The 19,765-nt window shown below is 54.6% G+C and overlaps 5 protein-coding genes across 5 annotated transcripts; 3 read left to right on the top strand and 2 right to left on the bottom strand.

Annotated features, from left to right (window-relative positions):
- The first annotated feature begins 212 nt into the window (after window positions 1-212).
- Window positions 213-1,424, top strand: M406DRAFT_357411 (RWD-domain-containing protein). Its single transcript, XM_040923670.1, has 2 exons — window positions 213-387; window positions 475-1,424. Exons 1-2 carry the CDS (start codon window positions 321-323, stop codon window positions 1,101-1,103), a joined length of 696 nt encoding a protein of 231 aa, XP_040773321.1. The 5' UTR covers window positions 213-320; the 3' UTR covers window positions 1,104-1,424.
- Window positions 1,425-1,566: 142 nt separating this feature from the next.
- On the bottom strand, window positions 1,567-4,860 carry M406DRAFT_294009 (uncharacterized protein; the record flags this gene model as incomplete). The annotated part of the gene is made up of 1 exon (XM_040919114.1): window positions 1,567-4,860. The coding sequence occupies one exon, from the start codon at window positions 4,858-4,860 to the stop codon at window positions 2,245-2,247; it is 2,616 nt and encodes an 871-aa protein (XP_040773320.1). The 3' UTR covers window positions 1,567-2,244.
- A 3,826-nt stretch (window positions 4,861-8,686) lies between these two features.
- M406DRAFT_46168 (uncharacterized protein) lies at window positions 8,687-10,315 on the top strand (the record flags this gene model as incomplete). The annotated part of the gene is made up of 2 exons (XM_040924294.1): window positions 8,687-9,196; window positions 9,266-10,315. The coding sequence occupies 2 exons, from the start codon at window positions 8,687-8,689 to the stop codon at window positions 10,313-10,315; spliced, it is 1,560 nt and encodes a 519-aa protein (XP_040773319.1).
- Window positions 10,316-11,092: 777 nt separating this feature from the next.
- M406DRAFT_63267 (uncharacterized protein) lies at window positions 11,093-13,297 on the top strand (the record flags this gene model as incomplete). The annotated part of the gene is made up of 2 exons (XM_040924825.1): window positions 11,093-11,391; window positions 11,428-13,297. 2 exons carry the CDS (start codon window positions 11,093-11,095, stop codon window positions 13,295-13,297), a joined length of 2,169 nt encoding a protein of 722 aa, XP_040773318.1.
- A 1,004-nt stretch (window positions 13,298-14,301) lies between these two features.
- Window positions 14,302-15,108, bottom strand: M406DRAFT_280414 (uncharacterized protein; the record flags this gene model as incomplete). The annotated part of the gene is made up of 1 exon (XM_040918406.1): window positions 14,302-15,108. A coding segment is annotated over exon 1 (783 nt), but the record flags the coding sequence as incomplete, so codon positions are not given.
- Between the last annotated feature and the right edge of the window lie 4,657 nt (window positions 15,109-19,765).

Below are 19,765 nucleotides of genomic sequence, written 5' to 3'. Positions count from 1 at the left end.
AAAGAAAAGGGTGAGGGTGGGAAAGAGAGGAAAGAGGATGAGGCGGGTTGCACCTGCATGCGCGCGCTGGGAAAATTTCAGGACTCGGAAAATATTCGACAGGGGTCCAGATCTTATCGCTGATAAGCCCCACGACGACTCCCCAGTTCTAGCTTGACTATTCCTCCTCCTCAATAGTCATGACTATAGGCTAGTTCACTTTACCCCTCCAAAACATCACCGTTTCTGTACGTTCTTGACACGGCACATATTCCTGTCAGTCAACTCAAACTAGACAGGACTTCGTGTATGTGTGTGTGTAAACCGCAGAATATCCAAAAATGGGTCGCGAAGAACAAATAGAAGAGCGAGAAGTGCTCGACTCCATCTTCCCAGACGAAATCACAGGTGCGTTCAACAAGGAAACTCCTTTGCAACCCCATGCATGAAGATGGTGAACCCAGCAGCATTGAATCCTTGTTAACACACAGGCAGACATAAATGAAACCGAGTTCAGAATATCCATCACCCTCGACATAGAGGATGACGAGCCCGAAAATCCCCAACCCGTCATGGTCCTCACGGTGCGCTACCCAGCAGACTACCCAGACAAGGCCCCCCACCTCGACCTCTCCACCGACGACGGCAGCGAGAAGCACCCGCTCTTCAGCGTAGCCGACGACAAGACCGCCCTCCTCACAGCCCTCGGGCCCGTGATCGAGGAGAACATGGGCATGGCGATGGTCTTCACCCTCGTGACGACGCTCAAGGAGGAGGCCGAGCAGCTCGTGCTCCGCCGCCGCGAGGACGCCGCCCGCGCCCACGAGGAGGTCCTCCTCGCCGCCGAGCGCGAGGAAAACAAGAAGTTCCACGGCACCCCCGTCACGCGCGACACGTTCCTGCAGTGGCGCGACGGCTTCATCCGCGAGATGGAGGAGCAGAGGGTGCGCGACGAGGAGGAGAGGGCTGCGGAGATGAAGAAGGCCCGGATAAAAGACCCCACGAGGCTGACGGGGCGGCAGCTCTGGGAGTCGGGTCTGGCCAAGGGCGAGGAGGCTGAGGAGGCTGAGGATGATGCGGCGCCTGTGGAGGACATTGAGAAGCTCAAGGTCTCGGCGTCGTGAGAAATAATCGATATGGGGGGAGGGGAGGGGCTGTTGGAACTGGATTTCCGAGTAGTCAAACCATTACTCCTCATCCCCAACATCTTTATGAGTTGTAGCCATCAATTTGTTATCTTGGGACCACAGTGATTATAATTCTCCTCCAAGGAGGAACATTGTATGGGTGTGCGTGTGTATGTATGAGAAGTCGAGAGCATCGCAAGCTCAGAAGAAATGCTTGGCATCTAGGAACTTCAAAAGTCAAGGAGCATATCTCATGTACTAAAATGCTCAGCATCGCATCTTTTGTCAGTCAAAATTTTAACCTCTCGTTGCCATGCGACTGTCAATTATCATGTTTTAATCATTGGAAACGAGGGCGTCGGTGTCTTGGCTATGACCTCCGTCAGCCAGTACAGACAGCCCAGCCAACAGCAGTCGAGGAGAAGCACTGGCAGTGAGCGAGAAGGGAAAAAAGACGTTTGGTCTATCCAAAGCGGTGCCAAATGACTGGCCCGCCATGGTCATTATTCCAAGATAACTAAAGTTATGGTTGGCTGTAATCTATGGAGCCCAGCAGTCTTAATAATCCAACCAGCCCCTTTGGCTTGTCCTTCCACCCATTCGTCCCTCCATCCCACTTTTAAAAGCCCCCCAATATAGTCTTGAAGAAGCGAGTATTAGACCCAAAAATAAAAGGTGGAGGTCGTGCTCTATGAATGCATGTAGACAACAGCAGCCCAGAGGCGGATATGCCGAGACTTGTATGTGTCCAGGAAACATTAGATAGGAAGGTGCTTCGAAAGCGTGGCCGTCGGTATATATAGAGAGAGAGAGAGAGAGAGATGCATGTATTCGGCGGTAGGGTGGGCGAGCCGCACAATGCTTCCCGAGAAGCTCAAACATGTCCAATGCCAATAATAATAATAATAATAATAAAACGCCGATGCTGGTCTGATTTCCAGGACAGGGACGCAAGCCTCCTCGTGTCGGACGCTGGTGGTCCAGTAAAAAGTGCAAGTCCCGATGTGGGATCGGGGGGTATCGCGTGCTGATATGCTCAACCGGTGTAAATGCATCATGCAAACGATCCAAAAAATGTGACGATGCTTTAGTGTTGGTACAGCCATCAACTCATGCCAACTCTCTCTCTTTCTCGGTATTAGTTCGTGATGGTGTTGAATCGTTCCTGGAAAGCCCTGACCCTCTCGTCCTCGAGCTGTTTCTGGAGCTTCTTGGTCTCGCGCGCGGCGGTCTCACGCTCCTCCTGGAGGGTCATGACATCGATCTGGGCCGTGTTCATCCTACTCACGACCTCCTGCATCTCGAAATCAGCCGTGACGAGAGCCTTCTCGAGCTCAGCGATGCGCTCCTTCAGCGCGTCGACCTGCTTGTCGTCCTCCTCCTGCTGCTCCGAATTGGCCGGGCGGGCCCGGGAGCTCTTCCTCGAGTGCGAGCTGAGCATACGGGGGAATCTTCCGCCCGAGTTGGGCGACAGGAGCGGCGACATAGGCGACTTCGGGGGGAACAGCCGCGGGGACCTCAGTCCACCGCTGGACTCACTCCGGCGCTTCAGGCTGCCGTTGTTTGCCTCTCGCAGCGAGGCCAGCTCCTCCTCATGGCGGTTGACGCGCTCTTCGGCGGCTGTCTGCGCCGCCACAACTTCCTCTTCAAGCACCCTCATGCGGTTCTGCATGCTAGCGAGGCGGTCCTTGTTCGCCTTCTGGGTGGCCTCACCTCTGGCGAGGGTGTCGGCGAGGCGGGTGCGCAGGGATGCGTTGATGGCCAGCTGAGAGCGGACCTGTTGCGTGAGCTCCTCGACCCGGTTCGCCGAGTCCCGGAGCTGGTCTGCCAGATCGCCCTCACTCTCGAGGTGTGCCTTCTCAGCTTCCTGGAGGCTGTCGACCTGATCCTGCATAGCAGCTGCTTCGAGACGGGCATCGTCGCGCTCAAGAAGGGCCGCGGACAGCGAACGCTCAAGTCGTTTCATGGCAAGCCTGGTCCTCTCGTCCTGCGACGCGCTGGTGCCGCCGATATCCAGGTCCTTGATCCCATCAAGTGCCTCCATATAGGACTTTTGCAGATCCTTGTAGGCCTTCTCGAGGGACGACGAGGTAACAGCCACGCCAGGTTTGCCTGTGGCCGAGGTGCTGCTGTAGCGCGAGAATGCATCCGGGATGAGGATGTCCTTCTCGTTGAGGAGGGCCCTCAGCGAGGTGATTTCTTCCTCGGCACGGTCCAGGTCGCTCTTCAGGCCTATGAGGCCCTTCTCGACCTGCCACTTCTGCTCGATGGCCTCTTCGGCCCGCCGGCGCAACACACTGACTTCTTCGCGCAGGGTTGAGACCTCCCTCTCGAAGCCAGCCTTCCGTGGCGAAGCAGAGAGGAGGCGGTCGCGCTCGACCTCCAGAGTCTTGATCTTCTTCTCGTTCTCCCGGTTCTGGAAGTCCTGTCGGTCGAGGAGGTTCTTCAGCGCAGTGTGCAGAGCATCACGCTGGGCCTCCACGTCCTTGAGCCGCTCGGAAAGGGCCTCTCTAGACTCGACGTGGCCGCTCTTGACGGTGTTTGACCTGCTCAGGCCGGCGGTGTGGATCCCAGACGGTGGGCGTCCGAGCTTGAAAGACTGTCCAGTGATGGAGCTCGACCTGAGCCGCGCGAGAGAGTCGTGCTTCGTCTTGGTGTCGCGGAGCGCCTGAAGCTCCTGCTGCATCTTGGTCGTCTCGTATGCCAGCTTCTCGCTGTCGGCCTGCTGCGCCTCGAGGCCTTCGACGCGGGCCTTGAGCTGGGGGACCACCTCATCCCTGAGGTTGTCGCGCTCCAGAGAGGCGCTCTCCAGCTCGCCCTTGAGCGCAGAGAACAGATCCTCGAAGTTGTCCTTGACCTGCTTCTCCTCAGACAACCGGCGGCGGAGATCCTCGCAGGTCTTCTCCAGTTCCTTGACCCTAGCGTCGGCGTCCTTGCTGGTCATCTGAGCCGTGTCGGCCTGAGAAGCCTTCTCGGCCAGCTCCTTGATCTGCAGGTCGAGCACGCTCCGGCGGCCGCGCTCCTCCTGGAGCTTGTTGGTCAGCTCTAACCGCAGCTGTGCCCTGTCCTGCTCGGCCCTGCGCTGGATCTGCGCGATCTCCTCCTTGGACGTCTGTTCGCTGTCGCTGGATTTGCTGTAGCCCGAGTCTGAGAAGTAATCACTGGTCCTCTTCCCAGGTGCCTGGGCAACTTCGGCCTGTAACCTCTCCACGAGGTCTTCTAGATCCATCTCGCGCCGAATGGACGAGGCCAATTCGGCGCTGATGGCCTTCAGCTCGTCCTCCATCTCCTCGATCTCGACGATGGCGGCTGCTGAATAGGAATTCGGCGGGGTGGGGAAATATTTCTCGATATGCACAAGGGCACTGCCCTGTTGTGTGTATGACTGTATTGGGATGGGTTTTCCTTGAGCCTCTGGAGATTCATCGGGGAGAGATTCCTTCCTCCTCGGTGACGTAGGCGACGGGATAGGGGAGTAGTCCTCCTTGCTGCTGCTGCTGCTGCTGCTGCTGTTGCGAGGCTGATCGGTGATGGCGGGAGATGGTTGTCCCCAGCCAAAGAAGTTGCTGATCTTGGATGAGCCGACGGGGGATTTTACTACTGGTGAAATGGGTGGTGATCTCGGTAGAGGTTTGTTGAGACTGGAAGAACTGTCTGGAGGGCGGCTGAGGGTAGAGGCAGCTTGTTGGACGTCCGAGTTTGGATGATCGAAAACTAGCTGTTGAGGGATAGATTTTCGACCAGTCAAAGACATGTTACTGCTACTAGTACGAGGACTATTGGCAGCGACTGGCTCGGATGCTTCCGCAACAACGTGGCCGGAGTCCGGATAGGCCTGGTCAGTGACGTGAGCTGCTGCTGCTGTCAAAGAAGGCCTGTGTGGTCCCAGATCGACGCCTGTTTGAGGATAAGCAGGGTCGGCGTCAGGAATGTTGTTTCGTGTCTCCAGCTGAGAAGCCCTAGCAGGCCCGCTTGGAGGGGACGGCCAATTGTAATCAAGGCTGTTGTTTTAAAACGCGAAAATTTGAGTTAGCATGACGAAAAAGAAAAAGAAGACCAAAAGTTTAAATTTTTTCATTCTTCCTACTCCTTCCTTGTTGGTAGTAGTAATCTGGGAGTAGACAGGTTTGAAACATACTCGTCGTCGTCGTAGTCGGACTGCTCCTCCTCAAGTGGGGTGGGCAGTGTGGCTTCAGCAATCGGACCTTGGGCCTGGTGCTTGGGAGCCAGCGCGTACAAGTCAGGACTGTTGAGAGAATAATAGCCAGAGTCAGGCGGATCCAGGTCATGCAGCATACGGGAAGCAGACCCAGCAGCAGCAGACGAGAAGCGGATAGCCAACGGCGAGGCGGTTGGGCTGAGTGGCTTTCTCCGGATCGGAGACTGGCTGCCCAACGAAGCAAGAGAAGCCGCCAGGCTATGGGATCTGGTGCTCCTCGGGCTATGCAGAGATTCTGGCAGAGGACGGCGCGGCAAGACACTATGGGCTGAGACCGCGTCGGGACGGGAGGAGGGGGGCGGCTGCTGTTGCGGTGGCTGGCCGTGCCCTTGTCCCTGGATGTCCTGGTGGGCGTCGTGAGCGAGGATGAGATCAGATGGAAACTGGGACTGGCGGTGGTAGTCGTCTTGGTGGTCTTCGTGGTGGTCGTGGTCGTAGTGGTGGTGTTCAGCATCGGCTGGTGCAGGCGCAGGAGGAGCAACAGCAGCAGCAGCAGCAAGGCCAGATGAGGAGGGGCCGACAGATGAAGCACCTAGTGTATCAGGTGTCTGGGCGGCTGCTGGGGAGCCCTCGGAGACCTGGTCCAATCCGTAGTGGTCGTATGCGTCCAGAACATCCTCATCAGCATAGTCCTGGTGCAGGTCCAGTTCCGATGGAACAGGCCTGGCCACCAGAGGCTGTGACATGTTTGTGTGTGTGTGTGTGCCTGGTTCTGGTCGTGAAAAAGGGAGGGAGGGAACTACTTTGTCTCGGTTCGATTGGCCAGTTGGCGACACTCAACCACACCTCAACCAGACATGGTCCGTCTCTTGTCGATCCTTTGCGATAAAGAGGCTCCAGAAAAGCAGAAACCTCGTATAACCAAGCAGATAGATGAGAGAGAGGAAGGGAGTGAGAGAGAGAGCGGAGTCGATATATCAAAAAGCAGAAATACGGCCGAGCCAAAACACACACACACACGACTTGAGGGAAATGCAACAGTGAGAGGGACTATAGACAAAAGAGAATCGGGAGTCGAGCAAAAAGGACTTTGGACTGACTGGAGCCACAGGGGGCCCTGTAAGCGGCCAGCAATTGAAAGGGGCGGCATGGGCCATTGTTGGTGGGCTTGGTGGGGTCCTCTAACCATGGTAGCGTGGTGTGTGTGTGGGTAGGGCAGGTAGGTAATCCTTACAGAAGTCCTTCCCACTAGGCCGCTCTTGCGCCGGTTACTTCCAAATCCCTTGTGGCCAAGGGGAGGAGCCCACCCTCTCCCCCCTGGTTCAGGGGCTACCGCGGAGATGATTGGATCTTTCTGTTGTCCTTCAGGGGTGCGTCCATAAAGCGAATCGCTCCTGGCCCAGATCGAGAAAGGTGGATGCACCACAACACCGTAGCACCGTAGCAGCAGCAGTAGACGATGGAAAAGGCTTCCAACGTCTAATGGCTGTGTGGGGGAAAAGGGTGGTGCACCACCACCTTCAGAAGATCTTGGCGGCTGGAAAATCGTCTCAAAGATTCCAGTGGTTCCCTTTTCTTTTGCAAAAACGGGATGGTGTGTGCCATCCACCCTCCGCGCGCGCTATCGTCCTCAGGAACCATGTCGTGATTGGTGCCGAGGTCTCATTGTGTGCTCGCAAGGGGACGATTCTTCGAGCCAATCGCCAGCGCGTGCCTTGCAGATTCCTTCTCTGAGCAGCTAGCTATGCACCTAGAATCTGGTAGGTTATTTGGTAGTTAATTAAAAATTGTTTGCTGGATGGTGGAGGGCTACCGACAGCCTGTCGATTCTCGTTTCCCGAGATGAGTACCCCCTTAAACGACGCGTGATATAGTTCGCCGTTGTTGTTCCTCGTCTTCCTACTAAGATAAGATGCCAGGATTTGTCCAATACAGAACAGAGCCGCCATCCTGGAGGGTTAAAAACGTCGGTCCTCTGTAGGGATTTGGCCGGAGAGATTAAACCGGATCCAGTTGCCCCACTTCCCCAGCTGGATCGGAAATTGGCCCAAAATGGTTGCTCTCTCACCAAAGATACGAAGATCCCCTCCGTGATGATGATGAATGATACTGGTAGGCCACGAGTCCTGGACGCGTTTCTTCTAGACTGTCGAGATGAGCGAATGACTGGCCGTCAGAACCGAGGAGCAGGAACCTGTTTCGTTTTCGGCACGTCAAAGGGATGTGAATGTGTTCAAGGGTACTGCTGATGGTCGTCCTGAGGAGGTTGCCTGCTGGGCTGGGTTGAGTCCCCCAAGTTCAGACGAGAAAGAAAAAGAGATCCAGGCCGTCCCATGGGGCTAGACTCTCTGAATGGGCAAAGGACCCTTAGCGCCAAGCCAGAGATCTGTTCCCCTGTCCCTCTCCCAGAATGGTCTAGCGTCAGGAACAGCGCAATGGCCCCCACCCCCTTCCGCCCTCTCCCCTCTAGCCCTCATCTTCCCACGCTTCCCAATTCGTGATAATGAATTGTACAGCGTAGTATCTCTCATTTCCCGACATCGACTCGCCCATACCGTTCTGGCAGAAGCGATCGCCACCAGGGTGCAGATCTCTCGTTCCCCTGCATGGCATCGTGGAATTGTCCAAGTCCAAAGATTGAAAATGCCTCTCTCGTTTGTACGTGTATCCAAAGTGGTATTAATCAAGGCATACCGTGGAGAAAGTATATTCTGTGGTGCGACTATGTACTTGGTACTACGGTAGACAAAAAGCAAAAGGCTGAGACAAACTCGGACCCTTGATCGACGTTCAGTGTCGGAACCATGATGACATAGTAGAGAGAAGCTGTCACTGAAAAGTTAATTATGCGAAAGCCTGTCTCCAACCAGAGACCGGGCCAGTATTCCCTGCCCTCTCACATAAATATCGTCCACGGCATATACAATGCAGTACCGTGGTCTAAAAATCTGTATGGTGAACGGCCATCACAGTCCACGGAAGGATAACATCAAAGTTCTTCAGCACCTGTAGGGGTTTAGGAAATGGGCACGGTGGGGAAAATCTACTGCACTTGCTGGCTGCTGCAGGAGTAGCAAAAGACACACCCAAAGGTGTACGAGGGGCAAACGAGATCGCTCATCATTATACCTCAGCATGCAACAAGTTTATCAAGATTCATTCTCTGCCGGCGCAGTCTTTATTGTTCTGGATAGAGTTGGAGTCGTTGGTTACGCAAAGCTAGCAATTTGTTGTAGAGACGATTCAAGATCAACGACGTCAGCGGGTTTTCGTCAGTCTTAGCTAATCCAGCCTTGGGTGACGATGCACCAACCATGGCCTCAGACCTTCCAAGTGCACAACGACGTGATGAAGACGACAGTCCCTGGATTGTGTCTCTCAAAAAAATTGTCATTGATGGATGACTTGCTCACGAACCATGATGGCTTCCAGAGTTCTCCGCAAGATCAAGACCACACTGCAAATCAGCAGCAATGACGACTACACCATCGCCCCAGCCGGTCTCCGCTGGAGAAGCAACACCCTCTTCATACTATCCACCGTAGCTGTCGGCCTCTTCACCGACCTCTTCCTCTACGGCCTCGTCATCCCCATCCTCCCCTACATGCTGCAAGACCGCCTCGGCATCCCAGCAGACCAGATTCAGTCCCACGTCGATGGCCTCCTCGTCGCCTATGCCGGCGCCTCGGTGCTCTTCAGCCCCGCCGCAGGCTACATCGCCGACCAGACGTCCACGCGCCAGGCTCCGTTCCTGGCTGGGCTGCTCACGCTAGTCTTGGCAACCCTGTTGCTGTTTGTGGGTACTAATGTTCCTACACTTGTTGTAGCTAGGATCTTGCAGGGCATCAGCGCGGGGTTCGTGTGGACGATCGGGCTGGCGATGTGTCTGGAGACTGTTGGGCCTGAGAATTTGGGCAAGACTATCGGTTCGGTGGGTGAGCTCTCTGTAGAGAAAAAATCAGGGAGAAAAAGGGCGCAAAGCTGACCCATTGAGCGACAGATCTTCAGCTTCATCTCGGTCGGAAGCTTCATGGCGCCACTTCTCGGCGGGGTTCTGTATGCCAAGGCGGGCATCAACGGCGTCCTCGGCCTGGGCATTGCCATATTGATAGTCGACTTGATCATGCGAGCCATTGTCATCGAGAAGAAGGTGGCGAGGCGGTACTACGACTCCGCCGCCTTGCACGGGACACAGGAGGATGAGGACGAGAACCGGGGCGAGGCCGAGCATCAGCGTCAAGCAGACGACCAGCCAGCAGACGAGGCCGACGAGGAGCAGCCGCTGCTTCCACACCTCGCCCATGAAAGGAAGAAGGAACAAGAGGACTTCAAGCTCGCCAGAGACCAGCCCCGCCTCGCCCGCAAGCTCACCATCCTCCCCTGTCTGCGCTCCCCCCGCCTCCTTACCGCCCTCCTCGTCGCTCTCATCCAGGCCGCCCTCCTCGGCAGCTTCGACGCCACCGTGCCCGCCACCGCCCAGGAGCTCTTCGGCCTCGACTCCCTCCGCGCTGGCCTGCTCTTCCTGCCTCTCGGCGCGTGTGATCTCGTCGTTGGACCCCTGGCGGGGTGGTTCGTCGATCGATACGGTACCAAGCCCGGCGCTGTGCTTGGATATACTTTTCTGGTTCCCGTGCTTGTACTGCTGCGCCTCCCTCACAGTGTCGAAGAGGGTGGTGGTGGCAGCCAGCAGCAGCAGCAGCAGCAAGTCCTGCTATACGGCGGCCTGCTCGCGCTCTGCGGGGTGGGACTGGCGGTCATCGGCGCGCCCTCCATCGTGGAGAGCGGGTCCGTGGTCCAGAAGTATTACGATGCCAACCCAGAGTTCTTTGGGGACCAGGCTCCCTATGCGCAGCTGTATGGGCTCAACTCGATGGTGTTTAGCCTGGGGCTGACAGTTGGTCCGGCGCTGGCGGGGGAGCTGAAGCAGAAGATGGGGTATGGGAATATGAATGTCGTGCTCGCGGGCATAAGTTTGGGCACGGCTCTATTGTGTCTTGTCTGGCTGGGCGGGAAGCCTGGGTTTCTACTCAGGAGAAGAGGGCGAGCATGAATTGTTTACCGTGCTCTGATTTGTTCTCATATCTACCTCGCTGGCACAGCGTCCTTGACATTCTCTTTACAGTGCTACCCAGTAGAGAACGTCAGAGAGGGAAGCAAGCGGCCAGAAGACATTCATACTCTCTTCCTTGTTTCCGTTCCCAGAATCTTTCAAGATAGCCACCATGAACATTCCATTATAGAAACACGCAATGCTATGTTGGGATCAATACATTGGTCCCGGATATAGTTGCTTAGCAGTGGCAGGAGACGGTATAAACAAAATACATGATGAGATATACTTATTCTACGCGGTGTAAGTCATCAACCTCTCGAGCCACAGCAATAATATTCGATAACAAAAGTAGGTAAGCACAATCATATCATAAAGAGAGGAAAGGCCAAAAAAAGAAGGCTACGAGATCTTGCCTGTCAGACGCATCATATTTCCGCCGCTCTCTCTACATAGTGAACGTCATCACCCACCCAAGCAGGATGAGATGCATTAGTTAGCGCATATGGTTTGTACAGTTAATAGCAGAGTCCAATCAACCAGTGGCAATATGTATCGACGACAAGGATGACGACGCTGCCGCGACTGGTTTGCAACGAGCTGACCGAGTTTGGAAGGACACAGTATAAGTAGAGAGCCTCCAAGTCGACCCTTCTTTATTACACTTGATCCAACTCATCACATACTTTAAGAAGGCAAAAAAACACATTCACCCTAGCCTACTGGCACAACCTCCATCATTATTACCCCAACAACAACAACAACAACAACAACACCATGGACCTGATTAAACAACTTCTGGCCCTCAAGGTCCCAGACCAACTAAGCCTCTCCCCCAATGGCCAACAAGTCACCTACACAGCCAAGACCAAACACGACCACAAGCCCAAGGACACCCACCACAACAGATCCATCTGGCTCGCAGACACCAGGTCGGAAAAGTCCTCGCGCAGGCTGACGAATGGCGACTTCAACGACCGTGACCCGCAGTGGGCACCAGACGGCCAGACCATCGCATTTCTCTCGGACAGGGGGATACGTGGTAAGAGCTGCGCCATCTATCTGGTTAGGGCTTTGTCATCGTCGTCGTCGTCGTCGTCGTCGTCTGGCAGCAACGGTGGTGGCGGCGGTGATGATGAGGGCAAGGAGGAACAACGCCCCAAGGCCATCACACCAGGCGACAGCGAGCAGGACATCTCCAAGTACCGCTTCAGCCCAGACGGGAAGCACATCTTCTTCATCGCAAGGCCCGCCAAGACCGCCGCGGCCCAGGCGCGCGAGGAGGCAGGGGACGACGCGCAGGTCTGGGGCGAAGAAGAGGAGAGGGAGCAGCGGCGGTTCGCACACCTGTACCGCGTCGACGTCGAGACGGGCGCTGTGGAGGCTGTGTGGGACAGCAAGGTCGAGGTTGTCAACTTTGCACTGGGAGACGACGGCACTGAGGTGGCTGTCGTGACGGAAAAGTCGGCACACATCGAGAGCGAGTTCTTGCACGGCTGCGACATTACTACGTTCAGGCTTGGTGGCGCAAAAGGGCTGAAGCTGGAACGAGGAGGAAGAAGAAGAGGGGAGAGGTCCGTCCACCTACCTCGAAAGCTGTACGATCCCATCTGGTGCGGGCAGACGCTGTATTTCCTCGCCTACAACGTGCCTGAGGCCTCATCGACGGGGCTGGCAGTGTACGCAGTCGACCTTTCTCCAGAGGGCCAGACAGAAGAAGGAGACAAGCTAAAGTACAGGAAGGTGGCCTACGGCGAGGAGAACTGTGCCCAGCCTGGTCTTCGGAAGGCTGGGGGTCAAGTGCTTGTGTACGTCCACCACGGCATGGCGGACCAGGTGAGGCTTCTGGATGGCACGATCCTCTTTAGCCAGGAGAAGAGTATCTTCAGCTATGACGCCGTCGCCATCCCTTCAAATGGCAGCGGCAACAACAATAATAACAATGAGGAGGAGAGGAAAGAGATTCTCATGGTGGTAGCAACAGGCGACATCAACAATCCCACCGAGGTCTTTACCGTGATGAACCCAAAAATAACTACCCCGTCCCTCACTCAGCTCTCTGACCACGGCGCCTCCTTCACCACCCGTACCCTCGCCCAAGATGCTACCTTCATTACCTGCCCAACCCTCGATGGTAAAGAGACCGTCTCAGCCCTCTTCCTCACCCCAGCAAACACGGCCACAGCCACGGCCACCACCACCAACAACACACCCCCAAACGGTCAAGCCCCCTTCCCAACCTACGTCTCCATCCACGGAGGACCCTACTACCGCATAACCAACACCGCCGACTCCCACGACCCTGTCACCTTCTATGCCCCCTTCCTCCTCTCCGCCGGCATTGCCGTCCTCATCCCAGACTACCGCGGCAGCTCTGGCCGAGGCCAGCGCTACGCAAGCTATGCAGCAGCAGGGCCAGGCGCCTACTACGGCACCACCGACGAGCCCGACATAGCAGCCCTCACCCAGCACGCCATCACCCTGGGCCTGGCCGATCCAGACAGGCTTGCCGTCGGCGGCTGGTCGCAGGGCGGCTACCTGTCGTACCTATCCGCTGTGCGCGGCGGCGGCGTGTATCACGGGCTGGGGTGGCGGTGGCGGTGTGCGGTGCCTGGGGCCGGGGTCTCGGAGTGGGATAGTATGGTCTTGACGTCGGATATTGGGTATACGCAGGCGGAGCCGGCCGGGTGTCTTTGGCGGCTGGACAGGGCGGATGTCAGGACGAGGCAGGGGAGTGCGCTGTGGGCGTTCAAGGAGGCGGTGGAGAACAACAACATTCCGCCTGTGTTGATGGTGCATGGGGAACAGGACCCCAGAGTGCCGGTTACGCAGGCCTGGGGATTCAGGAGGGCCATGGAGGAGGCTGGCCTGGCTTTCCGGTTTGTCACGTATCCGCGGGAGGGGCATTTCATTCAGGAGACAAAGCACTTGGAGGATTTGATCCAAAGGGTGGTTGGATTTGTGAAGGAGCATCTCCTGTAAGAGGAGCCTATGGATGAAGTATTATGTCCACAAAAATTAAGAGGGCCAAATTCCTCCTCACCTCCCCCTCTATATATACATATATATATATTGTATATTTACATTCCAGACACAGCTTATCTCAGACATGTGTTGGAAGGAAAGAAAAGGAGGGGAATGGGAACAGGACGGCCAGAAGCCCAATAAGGGCTTCATCATGTCGCTGCACGACAGGCTGCGTGTCTCTGTGCGTGACCGCCAGGAGGCAAGCCGTAAGCTTTGGCATGTGACTGTGTGAGCCTGTGATGATGACAAGATGTTACAGCAGCCTAAGAAGAAGGCGCTGAGATCCGAGATGGCCCACATGGACGATACGGATGTGAAATCTTTGGTAAACTTCCCCTTTTGAGAGGGCATGTTGTTGAAGGAGATAAGATGAAGAAGAAGAAAAACCAAGAACAAAAACGAGATCATCCTGAGGTGGCAGGAAAGTCCAGGTTCCCGCCTCCTATTGCGAGTCTCTCTTGCTTTGCTCCGATTTTTTTTTTTTTTTTTTTTTTTTTGAGGCTGTGAAAGTATCAGCTCGAGGCGATTTCGAACAAAAGTCCCGCGTCGATAACTGATAATGCCCATTCAAGCCCTCTTTCTGGCTTGGTGCGCCTTTGACTTGATGGGCGACGCCTCAGATGGCCGGTCTTGTAGACGGTCGGGTGACATGGTGTAGAGAGAGATGTGGACGAGTCTGACTATGATGGAGAGACTGTAGGAGAGTCAGCGAGTTTGTTGCGATATCTCCTGGGGGGTGAAAGGCTTTTATTTCAAAGTATTGCACTCACCTCTATTCTCACATTTTCTCTTCTTCAAGTCTCTTCGGTGCTCTCAGGAACGGTCCAGATTTCCGAGATACTACCCTTCAGCCGCGTCTGGCGGCGGGTGGCTACAGGCTTGGGGGCCGCAGACTTGACTTGGTGGTAGTACGAGGATGGCGTCGGGGAGGTAGGGCTCAGGATGTCTGGCTGCTCCGAGTAGGGACACCTCCCCTCGCCGACAGACGAGCGGTGGCTGTGGAAGGAGCACTGGCGATAGCCAAAGTGACGCTCTTCGTTCTTGAGCCTATTCCTGGGCAGCCTGAGCTGGGGGTTCTTGACGCGCACGTCGGCGCGGCTGTCGATCATCTTCTGCATGTGCTGGGTGTAGTCGTCGCACAGGTCCGGGAACTCGGCAAACAGATCGTTGAAGGCCAAGGGGTCAGCGCTCCCGTTGCTCAGGGTCCAGGCCAGCATGGCCACGGTCCACTTGCGGATCCGGAAGGCCTGCTCGCAGGTGCACTCCTCGTACAGGAAGCGCACAAAGTTGACGCTGACGTCCCAGTCGCAGCGCAGGTACAGGTCCTGGATGGCGTCCATGGCGATGTCCTGCAGCACGGGCAGGCGGATGACGGCGGCGAAGAGGTGCAGCTTGACCAGGTTCCAGTGCAGCGCCCGCCTGCTGCTGAGGAGCCTGACCTGGCTGGACCCCTTGGCCGGGGCGGTCACGGCGGCGACCATGTTCTCGAGCATGTTGCGGAACGAGCTGCGCTGGTACAGCCAGAGGAGGAACAAGTCCACCATCTCGGGGCTCTCCTCCGAGAGCCACAGGACCTTCTCGGGCTTGACGACGGCGCCGCCATCGCCATCCTTGGCTGAGGCAGGCGAGCTGGGCGTGGACACAGACTCCAGGCTGTAGCGGAAGAAGGAGCTTGAGCCGCACAGCAGCTTCTTGTGAATGATAAACTCGGTCCTGTTCGGGCCGACCAGCAGACGAACCATCTCGGCACCAGGCAGACTAGAGGGAAATAGGCGTTAGCATATTGTTGTGAAAAATGTTGTAGTAGGAGTCGTAAAAGCACTCACGATCCCAACGATGTCATATTGTCTGATTATTTCGGGAGGAGAAAAAAAAAAACCTTGCCGCTGTCAAATGACACCCTTAATCGATCAATCAAAGTAGCGAGATCCCAGATCTGGCCCCATCATCTCCTTCCATCACGAGAGGCCACGAGGGGGAGGGTGAGCCCATATGTATGCCAACATGAGCCCATATCTACGGCACGAGTGGGTGGGGCAAAAGGAGGAAACTGCCGAAAGAGAAGTCGAGTCAATCAATCAATGAATTAATCGCGTCTGTTCCCCCTCATCCATGTCGTTCCTGAAGCACCAGTCCAGGGGGGGACGACGAGGAGGAGGAGGAAGAGGGGAGGGGAAAACGGGACATCATCTTGGATGAACGCCTGCTCGAACAGCGAAAAAGAAACAAAGCAAGCAAGCCCCCCCTCGTGTTTTCTTCAATGTATACACAATCCAGGCCAATCCTAGAGTAGCATTGGGACGGGGGCGTCGATGGATTCGTTTAAAGGACCGTGCGACAGCTCTGACAGGGGGAATAGACGAGGCTGAAGGGGTAACACGGGAGGGGGGTCGGTGATGGATGCCCTGGAGTTTTTGAGGAGGGTTTTGGAACCTGGAAGGTGTCAGAGGGCATGTCTAGTGTGGGTCACCCGTGGGGAAAATAAGCTGCTGTTTAGCACTATAGCAGTACCCGTAGTTCCATAGCTGGACTAGTACCATATTTACTCCCCCCCCCTCCCCTGTAGACCCTGAGGCCCCCGGAGCACTAGGCCCTGGCTCTGACCTACACTTGCATCTGCAGTACAATGTTTGATCGCCTACGAAACAACCCCTCACTCTCTCTCCCTCATCGGATCCGAGTCCTGACCCCAGCCAACTGTATGCCAGCACCTTTAGCCTGACCGGGGAGGTTTCCCCCCCTCCCCTCTTTTTCCTGGAGCAATAACTTCTATGGTATGGTGCTCTCCTACCATGTACTATGACACAACATGGGTCGTTACAATATAACCTTACTATGCCAAGCTTTGTCGCGATGTTAGCGGCTGCATTGAAGCGAGCAGCGAGGAGCTTCCTTAGTGCCGTTTTAAGAAGATATTCTAGACCCGCTTTGAACCTGCTGTGGCGCCCGCTCTTTTCTTTTTGCCTGTGCCTGCTGCGGCACCAGCACAGAAGCTGCCTCAGCCTGCTCCTCTTCCTGCCTCGATGCCGACATGCCGGCCACTCGTCTTTTTCCAAACACGATGAGGGGTGTCCGCTCGGTACCAAGTTTCGAATCATAGCTTCTCCATTCTATTCCCCTTTCCTTCGTCCGCTATACCAAGTGCAAACAAGCCATCTTACGTTGGCTTCGGACCAACACGCCTACTTTTCAACAGTCGAAACCGCAGACTTGGGACGAACGGGGCAAATACCACTAGGGCTCTCTTATAAACACGAGCTGCTGTGTGTGTGTGTGTGTGTGTGTGTGTGTGTGTGTGTGTGTGTGTGTGTGTGTGTGTGTACGTGCCTATCCATTTAGATGAGTTAGAATGGGGCCTCTATTCAGGTCTGTGTGGTTTTCCCCCTTTCTTCTTTCATTCTTTTGTTTGGAAGACAAGCCACACAACGTGGCAGCTAGCCATGGACGACGATCAATCCGGGTCGAGCCCACACTGACGGTCCCTCAATATAGATGCTACACATACTCCAACCATGTCTGTACCGGACTTGATGCTTGCCTGCCCATAGCCAGCATGTCCATGGTTGAGGGTTGGTGATATCACGCCATCTTTCCTCCGAAGGAGACAAGAAAGAAAAAGAAGCTGGCTGATCATCACTGTCAGTGACTTGATTGTCTATCTCACTTGGAGAATTACTGCGTGTTGCCAAGGTCACCATGACCATCCATCCTAGACTACTGAACCCCCTCCTCCTTCTCCTCCCCCTCCTCCCCCCCCCCCAATATTGTGACCCGATACCGTCCTTCGCTTCCGAGATTCAATTTTGACCATGTGGTCATTATAAGTCTCTCTCTTCTTTTACCTTTGTAAAGCATCCTCCACCAAAATTTCTCGTGACCCTCTTCCTTGAGTTCTCATCTCCGAGGATGCAAGCATATGCAATGTCATGTGCAATGTGCACAGAACAAAACGCCCTCTCACCGGTCCCACTGGGGTCTTCTGCCGCGAAGCAAGACTTGAATCATTGGAGCCTTGGAGCGGTCTTTGTTCGGGTGGGCCATCAGGCCCCCTTGTCGGCGTGGCGCATTCTCGTTACCATACCCTTCTGCTTCTTTTCTGTTTCCTACTCCATAAGAGAACCTGTGATTGTAAGACTTCTCTCCGTGAGCTGAGACCAAAGCCCGGACTGAAACGAACATCTTCCTTCCCCTCCTCCTTTCCATCTCCTTCCCATCTGATTGGTAGATTGTAGCCTTGCTCGTTTCTATCAAGATCTGGGATGCCACCTTTTTTGCAGATACTGGTAGATATGGAGACTGTGGCCCAATCCGATGTTGATCCCGAGATAACCAAATCATATAGGTAATCTCCTCCTACTCAGACTCATGGGTCTCATAATGTCCACCCCCGTTGGGTGCTTGCGCGTCGCCTAGCTAGTTTCTATCTTGTCTCGCCAACTTTGGTCAATCAGACAGATGAACGCACCAAAGAAAGGGAAGGAAAAAGTGAAGCTTCTTTTCTTGTTTGCCGCGCCATGGTCCTACAAAAGCTGCTGCTATCGCACGTGACGATGCAGGTTTGATTAGTAACTTAATTCATCCGATGTGTCATTATGAATGCATGCAGCGCACCCACTCGTCCGGTCCCCCTTTTCGTCTGGTCCTTTTATGCGTGCATGCGTGCATGCGACAGAAACACACACAGAGAGAGAGCTTTCACGAAACGCGGCTCCTCCCGCCCTGCTCTGGTGAATAGTCGGCATGAGAATCTCCCGAATTCCTCGTAATCTTCAGACCGTTTCGTGTTTGAGCCGGGGGGAGGGGGGAAGGGGGGGATGTGTGTTCCTGCGGCAAGCCACGTGGGGAACAGAATGTACAAGCCTGCGAGGGCTAGGCCAAGAGAGCGAGAAGGTCTGGCCTCTGCTGAGTTGAGACGAGGCGAGGCGGAATGTTCATCATCCGATCGTCATCGAGCCATGTGTAGCATCGTTACGCCCCTATTTGTGTTTCGTTTTTTGAGTAGTTTTGTCTGTTTCAGTGGCGCAGTTGATGATGCTGCTTACGTCCTGAATCACGGATGTTGATCGGGTAGCTTAGGATGGAGAATTGGTTGTCGCGTGTATTTTCTTTCACTGACATCATGTGGGATTATAGGAAAGACTCGTGGAGAGCTCGTCATCGCCCACTGTCGTTCCTGCCGATCAGGCGAGCCATAATGGATTGATGTACATCAGCTTTGCCTTGATGCACCTGCTGCCTGCACGTACATGCAGATATTACCTATGTCAATACATCCTACATAAAACATTGCCCCCCCCCCCCCCAACCAAAAAAATTAGGCCAACAAGTCAATAAGCTGGGCTAGTCCACGCCCACTAGGCGCGATACAAGCTGAACTGGGCGAATTCGACCCGATTATCAAGGCTTGAAGGAGGTTTGAAGGTAAAGGATCATATTTCAACTGGTGACCAAAGCTCATCTGCGTTTCTACCATGAGTAAACGAGTACTCGGACGAATTGTGTGTCTGGAAACCCCAAGTCTTTCAAGCCTTGGGGAGGTATTGGCGCGTTCTGTTGCAGGGCGTGGCGGGGACTGCAGGTCTGTTGTGTGAGATAAAGTTTGACCGCCTCGTTTGCACGCCAAAACAGATCAACTCGACCTGATCTCCACGTTATACTGGACTCTCACACCTACGCAGACAAGATACAAGACCGTTTCCTCGACTGACAGTCGTTCAAGCTTCCTACACAAGAAAAGATTGAAAGGGATGATGGAAAGGATATTAGGGAAAGAAGGATAAAGATATGAAGAGACACATGCACATTCATTGAAAGTATCAAAGAGAGACACGATTTACACGTAACTATCACTAAAACTTGAGAACACGCAGCCTAAAGGTAAACTAAGTTTGCCATCTTTTCGTCCTCGTCATTGCCACGAGGGTGGGTTTTAGTAGTTCAGCTAGGCTTGCTCGCTTGTCCTGTCAATGTTCACAGGCTGACTCGGATGATCAATTCCCTTCTCAGATAGCTAATTGCCGGCTTTTGGACCAGAGGATGTGGGCTGATCGTGATGAACATCGTGGTGCTGCTGGGCCTGGACCGTCACCCACTTACCTGGACTGAGAGAGACCTTTTTTAGTGTACCGAGGGTTCAGAGTTGTGAAGTGAGAGTTTGAGGCCAGAACTTGACCCAATTAATTATACAGCTTACAAACGAATTTGAACATGACATCTCATTGGAGAAATGTTAATTGAATCTCAGTACTAATGCCAAAACTTGCTTGTGCCTCAACTAGAGCTTAGGAACGTCAACTTACCACCTACAGTTGGGTTGCAATATAAAATCACGCTCCAACATGAGTATGCTGGCCAACCGGATGGCATTTTCTCAAACATTGTTATTAGGAAAAGACACCATAATTATTTCCAAGCCGTGATTGC

This window comes from Cryphonectria parasitica, assembly GCF_011745365.1.
Source record: "Cryphonectria parasitica EP155 unplaced genomic scaffold M406scaffold_7, whole genome shotgun sequence".
In the NCBI taxonomy this organism is placed as follows: Eukaryota; Fungi; Ascomycota; class Sordariomycetes; order Diaporthales; family Cryphonectriaceae; genus Cryphonectria; species Cryphonectria parasitica.
Note: the sequence above shows the minus strand (reverse complement) of the source record. Positions and strands in the feature narration are given on the sequence as shown.